The sequence below is a fragment of the Tursiops truncatus genome, chromosome 1 (assembly GCF_011762595.2).
Source record: "Tursiops truncatus isolate mTurTru1 chromosome 1, mTurTru1.mat.Y, whole genome shotgun sequence".
In the NCBI taxonomy this organism is placed as follows: Eukaryota; Metazoa; Chordata; class Mammalia; order Artiodactyla; family Delphinidae; genus Tursiops; species Tursiops truncatus.
In genome coordinates, this window is record NC_047034.1 from 45,692,502 (window position 1) to 45,707,626 (window position 15,125).

Sequence of the window (15,125 nt, forward strand, 5' to 3'; positions counted from 1 at the left end):
CACACCCAGGCCCACGATCCTTTGATAGTGCCATCATCCCCTGTGCGATAAATGTCAAAATTCTTAGCACACACATCCCATCCTAGCATAAACCTGGCTCACAGTTGTTTGCATAACTGCCAGTCTTTGCCACTGGGTTATTCCCTAACAGACTTTGCTCCTAAAGGAAGGTACCATTTCTTTTTTGGCATTTTATTCACCCTACCTCTACCCATTAGGAAACGGCACCCAACTCACATGGTTGAATGAATGGAAAAATAAGTGAGAGATGGAATGAATGAATGAAGGAATGATACCAGCACTGTCTTTGTAAGAATATGTCTCTGAGTCCCAATATGGAAGGTGAAGATAATCTTTGTGAAATGATTACCTTTCCTTTGTAAAATATCTCGATGAGCTGGAAATAAAAATCTCTCTATAAATCCAACATCCCGTTGTTGCTTCGTCATTGTCAAAGCGTTTTATTTTGGTGGTTTGAGTTACCATGATGTTTCTTTATAATTAGACAAGTTCCACAGACGTGAAGATCTCCGACTGGAACAGGATTCTCTCGGCGATATGACAAGTGTGTCTGGAAGCACTACCGTTTAGCATGACACCAAGACCCAACACATGTCTAGTTCTGTCAAACCTCCGAGTCGTGCATGTGGAATCAGCGGAATCACCAGGATGATAATTGACTTTACTCTGTGACTCCCCTGTTGGCACATTTATTTTAGCTCTTCTGGCAGAGCTGGAGACTTGCTCTACTATTTTTTTTAAAGAAATTTTTTTTAAAATTTATTCCTTTATTTTTGGCTGCGTGGGGTCTTTGTTGCTGAGTGTGAGCTTTCTCTAGTTGAGGCGAGCGGGGGCTACTCTTCATTGTGGTGCACGGGCTTCTTACTACGGCGGCTTCTCTTGTCGCGGAGCATGGGCTCTAGGCGCGTGGGCTTCAGTACTTGTAGCACGAGGGCTCAGTAGTTGTGACTCGTGGGCTCTAGGCACGCAGGCATCAGTAGTTGTGGCACACGGACTCAGTAATTGTGGCTCGCGGGCTCTAGAGCGCAGGCTCAGTAGTTCTTGCGCATGGGCTTAGTTGCTCCGCAGCATGTGGAATCTTCCCGGACCAGGGCTCGAACCCGTTTCCCCTGCATTGGCAGGTGGACTCTTATCCACTGCGCCACCAGGGACGTCCCAGTCTACTATTCACTATGACGTTGTTTTCTAATTAGGTGTCTTGACACAGCAGGCATTCCAGTATGAACATTTCTTTTGTTTCTTTAATGTGGCAGCAAGCTGTCTGACTTTTAGCTGCCTGATCTTTCAGAAATATTACCTGTCATATAAAATGAGATATCACCCGTAAGGCACCTAGCCCAGTGTGTGACACCTGAGCGGTCTCTGAGAATGTTCATTACATCTTCCTGTTTATCTCGGTCTTCTGACTTCTGGTGCTTTAGTTACCCTCGGAGATAAAATACTACCTTGGTAAGGCTTATGTTTTTCTTCATCCCGGAAGAGAGTCCAGTAAATCTATAAACAGAGACTACATGGATTCTGTAAATAAAACGGCCACAATTTATCGAGTGCTTTCTATGTGCCAAGTGTTCCCACATTGCATTGCTTTTCATCCTCACAGTAACCCTGTGAGGTAGACATTTTTATTCTCCCTGCTTTTTCGAGGAAGGAACCTTGCCTGAGAAGCCAAGTAGCTGAGGTTACAGGGCGGGCGAGCAAGAGAGGTGGGACGAAAGCCCACACCCGCTTCCCTCGCGCAGTTCTCATCCTCAACCATCACACACACTGCCCTCCACCTGCACCGTTTCAGTGGCCAGTGCAGTCTCGGGGACCCCGCAGGACACAGAGATGGAGAAGCCACAGCCCTGCTCTAAAGGCATTCTTCCTGGCTGAACAGAAATGTGACTGCCCCCAGGTGTGAGCGCCAACACGTCCGGGCCCGGAGAGATCCCCTTCCCACCCCCTTCCTCTGGGCAGCCCCCTTGGAGCCCCAAATGGAATGTGGAGGAAGAACTTCCTGGGGCGAGTGCACAGCTGGACCCCCTCCCTGCAAGCCCCCCCTCCAACCCCACCCCGACCTCATCCCAGAGGAGAGAACAGCAGGTGCTCCCGCCGCCCTCGGTGTCCTGGGAGCCCATTGTCTGGTTTTGCTTAGCGTGGCCTGCTTCCCTTCTAGCCCTGGGCATGTGGGCAGAGTACAAGCTAATTGGCAGGGCTGCTCCAGAGACTAAAGAGCATGGGAGCTGCCTGCTCGCTAGCGGGAGGGCGTGTTCCCAGCCAGCGCTCTGACATTTTCTGGTGCCCGGCGGGCGAGGCCACCTGCCTGAGGAAGGTGTAACAGGCAAAGGGTAAACACGGAAATTCAGGTCCTGACAGCTTGGCAGAGATTCCCCCAGAGGAAAGGACGCAGCTAAAATCCAGCTGCTCAAGATGCTTGGTCAGCAAGGAGGAGACTCGACCTGGAGAGAGAAAGGAGTTCCTAGAGGGACAGAGAGAGCTGGTCCTGTCCTCCATCCACCTGCCAGGCAGAAGGATCCTGAGCCCCCAGGTTCCTGGGAGACCACACGGCTGAAGAGAAGGCCGCTCCCAGCCACCAGCCCCCAATTCCCAGCCCTCAGCCCCCAGCCCCAGGTCCCCGGCAAACACCTTACCTCACATAGACAAAAACAGGGCCTGGTGACGGTTGGGGCTGCTATGCTGGAAGCAAGTCAAAGTTCCCTGACCTGGATGAAAAAAAACAAAACCCTCACAGAGAAGAGGAGTCCTGCTGGAGAAAAGAAGTTTTGCAGAGTGGAGACTGTGGACTTTGTAGCCAGATATATCCACGTTCCAACCTCAGCGCTGTGGCAGCCTGTAGCTAACCTAGCTAACCATCGTGCTAAGGGCTTTGAACAATATGTCATTTAATTCTCACAATTAAATTATCTTTTAATCTTTATTTTATGAGAAACAGAAGCTTAATTCAACATCTTGCCCATGGAGATGTGCCCAAGAGTACCAGTGCCAGGCCTAGAACTTGATGCTGCCTGGTGGAAGGCCATGCTCTTGACCATTAGGCCTCCCATACAAAGATGCTTTCTGTGGCGACATGATATTTGAGACAACACCTGTCCTCATGGAGAATGAGTTTCTTAGTTTCATCATTTCTAACGTGGGATTAACCATATTCATCTTTCAGGGTTTTTGTGAAAATTAGAGATAATATAAAGAGGGACATGGGAGAGTTACTTGAGGGTTAAGGGCTAGGGAGAGTCCCCAATACCTCCCTGGGCAGAGAACTACAGAGCCCATGCTCATTGGTGCTATTTCTTTTAAATTAAATCTCTTGCAAAAACATTACCTTTAATCAGAATGGAAAGATTTTCAAGTCAGAAGAGAACAATTGTCTCAATTCATTTCTTTTCTTTTTTTTTTTTTTTTTGCAGTACGTGCACCTCTCACTGCTGTGGCCTCTGCCGTTGCGGAGCACAGGCTCCGGACGTGCAGGCTCAGCGGCTACGGCTCACGGGCCCAGCTACTCCGCGGCATGTGGTATCTTCCTGAACCGGGGCACGAACCTGCGTCCCCCGCATCGGCAGGCGGACTCTCAACCACTGCGCCACCAGGGAAGCCCCATTTCATTTTTATATTGTCCAAATTAAGATCATACGTATTATATTTTCTCATTAAAATTGTGATACATGTTGATGCATTAATTATGGAAAATACAGAAACTGTAAAAAAGAAAATAAGAAAAATATTTACTTCCCACTATTCAGAGATGACTACTGTTAAGACATTTTTTCTTTATTTCTGGTATTTCGTTTATATATATATATATTTTTTAATAGAACTGGTATCGTATTGCATGCTACTGTACTATATCCCACACTTAAAATGCAATGTATCATGAACACTACCATGACACCAAATAATTCTAAAAATATATGAGAATGAATAGTTGCTTTCCAATTTTCTTTACAAAGTGGCTCATTACTTTTGTAATGGAAAAACATGATGCTTAAAAGAACTCATTGTGTTAAAAAATATATTTCTGAGTGGGGTGTGTTGCTTTGCCCAACAGGTGTAGTGTCCCATGTTTTACTTCTCACTCAGGCCAAGTGGAGGGTGATATTCTCCCAGCATAACCATGACATACGAAGTGGAGCTAGGGATAGTTGATTTTGTGAGGATTAAATGAGATCAGGTATGCAATGTCCCCAGGAGAGTGTGGGCCATGGTGAGTGCTCAGTAATGATAGAATTGCGTCAGTCAATGACAATGCAAGGAGAACAAGGTGGGCATTCACTGGAGTGCCCTGGAGAATTGGAGGGCAGCCCTGCCAGTGGTGTGCTGGAATCAGCTCTTATATGCTCTCAAAAGCCAATTGTTAAATACTCAGGAAATTTTCAGCCTGGCGGTAAAAGTTATAAAACCATTGGTTGCTTGAAATCTGTCACAAGGGGAGCATTTACACCACAGAAATTGGAAATCAGCAAAAGCTACAAATCAGGGTTATTTGTTTGTTTCTTTCCTTATGTATGTATTTTAGCAGCACACCACTGGTAGGGACGACACAAAGACAAGCTTTGCTGCTTCTCAAAGTGGTGGAGCCCTGAAGAAAATGCTTCTGAGGGCTCGTGTAGCATTAGTCGATTTTGCAAAAATGGAAAGGGATTAACATGAGCTGAGATCCTGGTCTGATTTCTCTTGCTTTAACTGCAAGGAGGAATAGGGAAGCTTAAGCAATGGGGAACCAAAAGGGCAAACCAGAAGAGCTTTGTTTATGCTCCTAAAACAGAAATAACTGGATTAGAGGATTAAAGTGCAGGAGATGGGGACACTTGTCAACTGGAGTGACAAGGACCTATTAGTGTAAGTGAATAAGAAGCTCACAGTTGGAGAGAAATCCTTGCCCAAGGAGAAGGCTGTGGGAAGGAGATGAAGAATGGATGCACACAGCAAGCTCTCTTCCAACATGTCACAAGGATCAGAGGCATAGGGTCTGTGTGCTGGAAGGATTCACAGATCACTGGCTCACCTCTAACCTCCTAGGAGGAGACAGGGGCTGGGAATTGAGTTCATCACCAGTTGCCAATGATTTAATCAATTGTGCATAAGTAATACCATCTCCATAAAAGTCCTCAACAATGGGATCCAGGGGAATTCCCTGGCGGTCCAGTGGTTAAGCCTTGGCTTTCACTGCTGGGGCCCGGGTTCAACCCGTGGTCGGGGAACTAAGATCCCACAAGCCGTGCGGCACGGCCAAAGAAAATGGGGTTCAGAGAGCTTCTGGGTTGGAGACGCATCCAAAGGCCAGGAGGGTGATATACCCCAAACTCTGTAGGGTCAGAAGAAGCTCCTTCCAGACCTTGCCCTATGTATCTCTTCATCTGGATGTTCATTTGTATCCTTTATAATAACTTGTAATAAACTGGTAATAGTAAGTAAACTGCTTCCCTGAGTTCTGAGAGCCATTTATTACCGGCAAATTTTCAAACCCGAGGAGGAAAGGGTCATGGGAACCCGTGATTTGTAGCCAAGTCAGATAGAAGTGTGGGTCACCTGGGGACCTACTGGTTGTGACTAGCATTTGAAGCAGTGGAATGGGGGGAGTCTGGTGGGACTGAGCCCTTGACCTCTGGGGTCTGCACTCACTCCAGGAAGTTAGTGTCAGAATTGAATTAAATCGGAGGATACCTTGTTGGTCTCCACAGAGAACTGGAGAATTGCTTGGTGTGGAAAACCCACACATTTCGCATCAGAAATGTTATGTGTCGAAACAGATCCTCAAGCGTGAATGCTGTTTTTATCATTTGTGTGTGTGTGTATATATATATATATATATATATATATATATATATATATATATACATGTATATAATATAATACAATAAAGCTAGTTTCATTTGGGAAGGGAAATCCCAACAAAAGCTCACACTGAGTGCTTACTGTGCAAGAAAAATTCTGAAAGAAAAGTCAGAAGGTGCTGAGAAGTGAAGGCTCTTATCACGTAAATAACCACGTGAATTTGAGCAAATCATTTCATGTGTCTGGGCTCCAATTCCTCACATAAAATGGAGTTTTCCGCAAATGATCTCTGAGGTTCCTTTCCGTTCCAGAATTTGATGTATCGTTAGCTGTGAGAAAGTCAGCATGAGGTACAGAGGGGGGCCATAGGCTGTAGAATCAGACAGCACTGGGTTCAATACCAAGGCTGTTGTTACTGCACATCTTTGGGCTAAAGAGTTAAACTCTCAAAAAATGAGGTTCCTTGTTTGAAAAATGGGAAAATAAAAATTATATTATAAAACCATAAGAATTGACTGGAAAATAAACATAAAGGACTAAGCATACATACCAGCATTGTTTTTTGAATCTAATGCCAATTAAGAGACAAGTTACTTTAATAAGCAAATTAAAATAATGGACTCCATATTATTTTCAAAGCTCTGCTTTGTCATCTTAAGGTGAAACAGTTTAAAAATAGGATATGAAATTCAATGGGAGAAAATCAGCAAGTGATGAAACAGCAGAATATCTTTGCAGTTTTTTTCAGAGAATTCATTTCTAAACAGTTTACCAGTGGAACTTTTCTATTTTGGAGAGATTTGTCCAAGTTCACACAAACAGGTACTGCTGAATGAGACCTTCCTGGGTTTCAGCAATATTGAGAGGTTACATTTTCTTCCCTGTGCTAATGCACCACATTTTTCATAAAATTGAAAGAAATAAAAGTTATGAGCAGAATTTCATCAACCAGAACATTTTAGAAATGCAGAATCTGTGCTTTTGATTTTATACCATAAATCAAATAAAATGCAGGAAACCATGTTTTCCCAGTCCTGATGCCATCATTTTGTACCTGCAGGGCCACATCTCGCCCTGGGAGGAGAGCTACTTCACTTCTTAACAATTGTAACATTTTCTCTGAGGAATTCCAGTTGCTGCTGAGAACCAGCCTGTCCGAGAATATCCTTCAATGTTAAGTCAGTGATTCAATCAGAATCTGAAATATTCAGATAAAAAAACAGTTAGAAAAAACAGAAAAAAAAATAAACAGAAAAAAATCAGAAAGTTGCATCATGCAGACTCAATATTGGACCTTCAACTTCATTGTATCATTAAAGAAACAATTCTTTAAAAACTAAACACATTGCACAAATAGGTTTGAACTGGCCAAGAGTCATGTTTTGAGTAAAGACCAAGAAGGAAAATAAACAAACAAGGTGGAAGAATTTGGGATGTGATTTTTTTTTCATGGCATGAATTTATACTATTTATTATGTGCAGAAGACAGGAAAGTGTTGTCTGGGCCAGGATGACTCTCACCAGGTACCAGCACGAGGTGTGAAAAAGCAACATTCCTTCTACCCGGGAAGAGAGCTGTTCTGAACGCAGCAGGACAATTTTTTCCCGCTGAAGAACTGTGTCTTAGGACTGTCTGTATTGAATTTGCTGTAGCGGAATTTGGTTCTCAGCAATGAATTTCTTCTCCATCAGTGTCTTCTTTGTCTTGTACTCTGTTTTTAATTTGACCACCAGCATTTGGCATTGAATGAAAAGCCCCAAACTCACTCAACTGGAGGGTCACTGCATAGAAGAACAAATCATTGTTTTTAATTTCTTTCCTTTCCTGGCACAAATACTAAATTGAAATGATGTTGAAAGTATTGATCTGAAAAAGAAAAAGAAAGAATTCAAGGGATTTGCTCCATTTAAAAAAATATGTGTCTTTACTCTGAAGTATTAAGAGCAGTCAGGGCTGTGGGAAACCAGTTTCCAGCAGGTGACTAGGTGATAAGAAATTGTTCAGGGTCAACTTCTAGTTCTGTTTTGTTCTTAATTTATAATAGTAATAGCTGATATACATCTGCCATGTCCAGTTTATAAATTGCTTTAGCATACATTAGTTACCTAATGTGATCCTCAAAGCAGCATAATGGTACAGATACCATCATTATCCCCATTTCACAGATAAGAAGACTGAGGTTCTGAGAGACTGACTTTACCCAGGTTTTTCGGTTAATGAGAAGCAGTGCTTGAAATCAAGCTTAGGTGTTCTGACTTCAAATTCCTTGTTCCTACTGTTGCCTTTTAAAGACCTAAAACTATGGGATACTTGAGCTGAAAGGGAACTTAGAGATCTGCTGGGCCAGCCTTTGCCTGGTTCTACAAGATGTTAACAGGTTTCCACAAAACAAAATTTGGGAAATGCCAACTTAAAGGATGTTAAGTGGATTTCTTGACCACAGAGTGTCCCAGAGCCTTTATTTTGCAATGGATCTTGATGCCTTTTCTGATCTTATTTGGCGATGAATTTATTTTGGGGTCCATCTACCTAAGAACCACATTGTGTCAGGGGTTTGGAAGGAGCTGTCCTCTCTTCTTTTTTACAGAAATAAATCCTCATTTGTTCTGGACTTTCTCAGAGTATGCTATATTGTCACTCATACGCCACCTCAAGTCGACTTGGAAGAAAGTAGAAGAATTGAGCTTTTAATTTTTATTCAACAGATTTACTGCTGGAAACAGGAAGTAGTAACAAAGTGGCAGATTTCTGCCCTCCTGATTTTTTTCACAAACAATTATTCTTTGTGCACCAGATTCCAGGGACTGGGGGGGATCTGTGTGGAAAGATGAAGAGGACAGTCCCTGCCCTTAATGTGTTCCCTCACATTCTAGAACAAGGTATAAACAAAACTAGCAAATAATGACAAACATCTGATGAAAGCTGGCACGGGACGGGAGCCAGAGAGGGCGGCATCTTGTCCTGGAGGAGATTGATGGAGGGGGTGGTCTGCGCTCAAGTCCCTGCTCGTCCTCCTGGCAGGAGAAAGGCCACATCAGCCCCTTCACCTGCCCTACCTGAGGAGGGTGGTGACCGGGTACCCAACGGGCAGAAGGTGTGGATGCTCTCTGGGATCCATCCCAGCCCCAGGGCACCGGGGTCTGAGCTCCACAGCTTTCCTGACAGAAAGAAAAAAATAGATTGAAAACGTCTCAGCTCCACATGTCCTATTTTTAATTGATTTCCACACAGACTCTTCAATCACGGTATTAATATTTAATTGTCCTGTCAGGTCAGATCCTTCGCCATCAGACAGTTAAAGATGGTTTTGGACAGAGGAGGAAATGAGGTGGTGGAATGGCATGAAATGAGGAAAGTGAGACATTTGCTCAGAGGGGATTGGATCTGAGGGCCAAGGAGGGTCCCGAGAAGAAGTACACCTTGCTCACTTTCTCTCTGTCACTGTTCCTCCATTGCACACATCTGTAACCACTGCAGCACTTGTCCAGAAGGCCACCGGGAGCCATATAAGAGCTTAGACAACACCAAGGCCTGAGGAGAAAGTAGGGGGTTTCTTCAGTAAGGAGAAGCCAAGAGGCTGGTGCCTGGGGAAGGGTCCAGAGGATGAAGCGTTCATATGCCATGTTTTCTAAGTTTGTGAGAAGCCGATTGGTGTTTTGACTCTGGGCTCCACCTCAGCCCGGGTGGAACCGGATTGAACGCACATTTCTTTGAGAAACCGGTGTCCCTCTGGGCTGCGCAGCGTCACAGCAGCCGAGAAAAATGGCCCGGGAACTATTTTAGGTGAACCCGTTCTCAGAGGTGGTGAATAAACGTCTCAAATGTGACTCGTTCCAAGAGGCTATTAATAGGCAGGAGATGAGAGGGATGGGAGCACTGAATTTCATTCAGGTTCGGACTCTGGCTTTATCTATACCTCCTTTTTCAACACAGAAACGAGGAGGGAGAGCTTGTCTTGCCGCGTTTCCAGGGGAGCAGGGAGAAAGCGGCCACTTCCTCCTCTCCCAAGTCAGAGGGAAAAGCAGCGCACTCACCGCGGGCCCCAGCACAGTCCTTTCTGACCATCGCCCGTGGCTTCGCTGAACACAAGCCTACCAAGTCCAGAGAGTCACAGAAAATCAAGATGAGACGATGCCTCGATTCAGATTCATATTTGCTTCGACATCGCCGTCGCCTCTCTGTGCATCTTCTGGGTTTGAAGCAGTGGTTCTCATGGGGAAAGAATTGCTGGAAGGGGACCTTTGGAAATGCCCGAGTGTATTTGGCCGTCTTAACAGTGGCCTGGGATGATGTTACCATTTAGTGGGAAAGGGCAGAGATGCTGGACAGGCTGAAACGCTCTGGCTGGTGTCCCCAACCAAGAACTGCCCCTGCCCTGCATGACTACTTGGGGCCCCTCTGTGTATTCTCAGCAGAGGATGTGTTTGGAATGGTCTGAGAGTAAACATGAACTCCATTTTACTCATCAACATAGAGAGTATTTGTTTCTTGTTTTACCGGTTGTGGAAAATCAAGGCAAGACAGACTTTTGTTTTGTTTGGGCCTTTACCAAGAGTTGTTCATCTTTTGGAAGAATCAGATCCCTGATGGCAATGACACTTGTGGTATTTGTTACCAAAACCACATACCTGTGCCGGTCTGCGTCTGCAGCTGTCAGATTTCCGCACGGGAGGATCTGACTACTTCCTGCTGGCTCCTGACACAGTCGCACCAAACCTTTACATATTGAAACACATCTGATGTTCTCCTAAGCGACTTTGGTTTTATTTTGCCTTTACATTCCATTAGGGCATTATACTGATTTTTAGAATGGTATGTAGGTGGATAATATTAATTTAAGGAACATAAAGGGGTTATTATAGAATATTTGTTGTGGGGGATGCATTGGGTCTAATCCAGGTCCTAAAACAGGGGTGAAATAACTGGTTTAGATTTTAAAACAGGACAAACTCCTGAGAGAAGAGCCAGGCAAATGGACCATCAGCCACAGGACTCTCTGAATCATGTTCTGCTCTGAGGCTCAAACGCTTCTGCAAATGTGCCTGCGAGAATCAGGCAGTTCATGGGGAAGAGTAAAGGGGCAGAAAAGCAAGAGCTCAAGGGCCATGGCAGGGGCACCAGCTCTCAGCCTCACTGGGCACCGTGGGGTCTGTGCCTGGCTGGGGCTCATGGCCTGCCGACTGTGGCCCTGCAAGATTGCAGGCATAGCGTTGCTAGATTTTCCATGCTTGCAGTGGAAGCTAGAAAGCCAGCATGCTGGAAATTGTATTAGGTGTGGTAAGTCCCCAACAAACAGAGCCAACAATACAACGGCTTAAGGACCAGGATATTGATTTCTTTTGCAGGTCATGATGAAGGCAGCGCCACAGCCACATGTGGCTGTCAGCCAGGAGAAGAGGGATGAGGGCATGGAGGAGAGCACGAGGAGCATCATTAAGGTCCAGACCCAGCAGCGGTGCACCTCCACTTTTACATGTTCCACTTTTACATGCCCTCTGATTGGTGGGGAAATGTCATCTTTAGCTGGGCAACCATCGCCTGGCTGTAACCCTGACCGTCTCTGCCAGAGTACTTACTCCAAGCACTTAAACCAGTCCTCTGCAGACCATGGAGCTGAACTTGGCTCAAAGACTGCCTGTCCTGCTCTGCTGGAATTCACCATTTAGTTGTAGATTTAAGTTCCACACCAGGAAAAACCATTTAGACTAGAGGAAGAAGGAGGAAGGCAGGGGGGCCAATGTGTTTAAGTTGGTGGCGGGGTGGCATACTCAGAGCAGACACTCTTAGAGGGGACAGCTTGGAGGATGGAAGGACACAGAACGCAGGTAAGGGAGGTTTTATTCAGCTTATCTGTCTTACCTCCACCTTGCCTGACAAAGCCTTCCTAGGCCAGCCTAGGTGCTCCTATTCTGTGTGCCTGGCACAGCACCAATTATACTTATGGTTTTCCTTGCCTATTTTTGTCTTCCCATCTAGACTGCAATTATATTTTGCTCACTTTTATATCCCCAGGGTCTTGCAGAGTAATTAGTATAGTAGGTGCTCAACAAATCCTTGATGAACGACTGAAAAAATTCTATGAACAGTAGAAAACTAATGCATGCTTCTGAGTCAGTGCAAGGCACCATCACGGTGCCATCATTAATTTGCCAAGAATCTAGTGAGTCCAATCAATATTATTATGAAAGAAAAAATAAATTATGAAATGGACAGTTAGCTATGGTTTGTACTAGTCTCTTCGGAAGAATGAATGGGAGGACAATTGGGGGTTCTTCTCAAGTTGGAAAGTTTCTGTTGCTATATCAGGTTTTGGCCACTCAAGCCCATTGAAGAAAGCTGTGATCTTTGAGGAATAAGGTTCTGCTGGATGTGATGGGGAGGTTCTGGGAGAAGTCAGGTCACCCCTTCCCTGAGCCAGTGATCTAGGAAACACCAAACAGGTGGCAGCCCCTGTGGTCCAGGATCGACCTGGATGCTGACCTTGCCTGTCACCCCAGCCAGCCAGCGGAAGCTTCTGCAGCCCCAGGGGCTGGCAGGCGGCCCCAGCATCCGCTGTCACATCCTCAGGGGTGTGAAAGAAAGCCACAGGTCTTCCATTGTGTGCAGGGGAGTGGGGCTGTAGATGGGGAGCCTCAGACAGAGCCGAGACACACTTCGGGGTGGGGGCAGGCTCCACAATTAAACAAAGGCTTGGCTGTTAGAAGATCCCTTGGGGAGTGAGACTTTGGATTATTAGGCTTGGGTTAAGGAAAGGGCTTTCTCTGCAAACACAACAGATGCCTGGAAGTGATGCTGCCCACTCAAGATGTTTGTGGGAGGCAAGGCTGAAAGGCCCAGCATGGCAGGTGGTCAGGGTCGCGGCGCTACTAAGCAGGTCTTGGGAGCTGAGGATGAGGAAGGATTGGGCTTGGTTTTAAGTGTTGGAGAAGGAGGCTCTGAATGTGGCTGGAGGTGAAGGTGAGACAGAGGAGGATCATGTTGAAGGAGAACTAGAGAGAAGTCAGAAGACTTGGGTTTTAATTTCAAGTTTAACCATCTAGTGCTTGACCGTAAGTCATTTTCCTTTTTTGGGGCCCTCTTTTCTACACCTGTCCTGCTCTGGCCCAGGTTTGGTGGGGGTGGGAGTAGGGCAGACGGATAGGCTTGGAAGAGGCACAGAGTCCCATACCACTGTGAAGCGCTGACGCATCAGTGATTTCGATTTCCTTGCACTTCGTAAGCACATGATGGATACTCAGTAAATATAACGCAGCCACTGTTTCAGGCTCAGAGACCTCCCCTCCTGGAATACTATTCTCTACCAAGGTCAAGGGGGCTCCAGATAATCTCAGGGAGCAATGATTTCCCTTCCCGCAGCTTCCAGGTAGATTAGAAATAATAAAATGTTTGGGGCTAAGAATTAAAAATCGGGGTGGATCTAAAGTACTTCACCCCCAAATATCTCATTCTTTCAAAGATGATGATCTGAATAATCAAGATTCTGAATGAGATTGAAAAATGCTCTTTGGAAGAAGATTAGATTTCTTTGCAGAATAACAGATTAAGTTTTTTTTTTTAATGACTGACAACAACAAAGTTAAAATATCCAAAACTACCTCATGAATTAATCAACCAAGGAAATAGACATTTCCATTATTCAGATGTTAGCAAGACTCTAAGTGTAAATATCTCAGAAGTACTAGAAGGTCATATTTGCAACGGACTTTTAAAGGTGAATTTAGTCCAACATACACACTTTACGGGTGAAGAAACTGAGACCCAGAAAAGAGGTTACAGTAAGAAATGAAAAATGCACATGCAAAGTTTACCTTCTCCTACGCTGAATGAGGATATGATGTCAGCGTGTCCACCCACACATGGCACCTGGCTGCCTGGGACACCTGCAAGGCTGCCGTGGGGTGACGTGTGGTTTGATTTTCCTCAGCATCTCTTCCTTTGGGAGAACGCTTCTCTTATTTTCCTGGATCTGTCAGTCAAGGCGCTGTTCATCATGGGAGGACACTTGACCCGGGTTGGTCACCAGTCACAGGGATTGGTCTGGAGTGGGCATGTGATCCAAGCAGAATTCATCAGAGGCTTTTCCTGGGATTTTTATGTGGATGGATCCAAAGAAGCAGGCTTCCTTGACTGCAAAGAGGAAGCTATTTATAGTAGGAGAAAATGAGGCTATTCTTGAAGGAAGAAAACCCTAGATAGACAGACTCTAGATAAATGATGATAGATAAAGACAGATAGATAGATACACACACACACACACACACACACACACACACAGAAACATAGAAAGAACCTGCTCCTGCACTTGCTAGTTCTTTTGCTTGAGTTTAAGTTTCTGTCACTTGCAAACAAAAAAGTTGTGATCACTATAATAGAAACACAATGGCCCTGTGACTTTTTTTTTTTTTTTTTGCGGTACGCGGGCCTTTCACTGTTGTGGCCTCTCCCGTTGCGGAGCACAGGCTCTGGACGCGCAGGCTCAGCGGCCATGGCTCACGGGCCCAGCCGCTCCGCGGCATGTGGGATCTTCCCGGACCGGGGCACCAACCCGTGTCCCCTGCATCGGCAGGCGGACTCTCAACCACTGCGCCACCAGGGAAGCCCCCCTGTGACTTTTTAATGATCTAAAGCTGATAAGTTGGTGGTAGAAGGGAAAGAAATGTAAATAGAATCCCTTTCCTCACCTGGAATGTGTTCCCTGGGACTTGGTACTAGGAAGAGACTACGGGCCTTTCCTGTTTATTGCCCCCTCTTTTGTCTATTTAAAAACATTGACAAGGGCTTCCCTGGTGGCGCAGTGGTTAGGAAACTGCCTGACAGTGCAGGAGACACTGGTTTGAGCCGTGGTCCAGGAAGATCCCACATGCCACGCAGCAGCCAAGCCCATGCACCACAACTACTGAGTCTGCGCTCTAGAGCCTGCGAGCCACAACTACTGAGCCCGCATGCCGAAACTACTGAAGCTCGCATGCCTAGAGTCTGTGCTCTGCAACAATAGAAGCCACTGCAATGAGAAGCCCACGCACCGCAATGAAGAGTAGCCCCCTCTTGCTGCAACTAGAGAAAGCCCACGCGCAACAACGAAGACCCAACGCGGCCCAAAATAAACAAATAAATAAATTTATAAAAATAAATAAAGTAGGTCTCTCCTGCATCCTGAAATCTTGTTACTCTATTTACATCAATTCAACATTTACTGAGAAAAAGGAGTACAGATTGTTCAAGGATGAGAAGAAACCAGCTCTGATTTCCTAACGATTGCAATCTAGGTGGTGGTGAGCTTTGGGTGTCAGTTCTGTGTTTCTCCCCAGGTTGCCCTACCAGCCACTGGAGTTGA

The 15,125-nt window shown here is 45.5% G+C and overlaps 2 protein-coding genes across 3 annotated transcripts in view; both read right to left on the reverse strand.

Moving 5' to 3' along the window:
* Positions 1-6,345: 6,345 nt before the first annotated feature.
* The window catches only part of TSEN15 (tRNA splicing endonuclease subunit 15), a 538,803-nt gene continuing 530,023 nt past the window's right edge, over positions 6,346-15,125 (reverse strand). Inside the window, exons 16-17 of the mRNA XM_073803611.1 lie at positions 13,600-13,918; positions 6,346-6,988 (exon numbers count right to left, since the gene is read on the reverse strand). The gene's annotated coding sequence lies outside the window, so the exon portion shown is untranslated. The remainder of the gene's footprint in view (positions 6,989-13,599; positions 13,919-15,125) is intronic.
* The window catches only part of C1H1orf21 (chromosome 1 C1orf21 homolog), a 175,203-nt gene continuing 166,423 nt past the window's right edge, over positions 6,346-15,125 (reverse strand). The window contains exons 6-7 of one of the 2 annotated variants that reach the window (XR_012331172.1): positions 13,600-13,918; positions 6,346-6,988 (exon numbers count right to left, since the gene is read on the reverse strand). Coding sequence is in view for 1 of the 2 variants with exons in the window: in XM_073803590.1 (XP_073659691.1) it covers positions 6,965-6,988 (24 nt within the window). In the remaining variant the exon portion in view is untranslated. The remainder of the gene's footprint in view (positions 6,989-13,599; positions 13,919-15,125) is intronic. The other variant, XM_073803590.1, reaches the window with a different exon arrangement.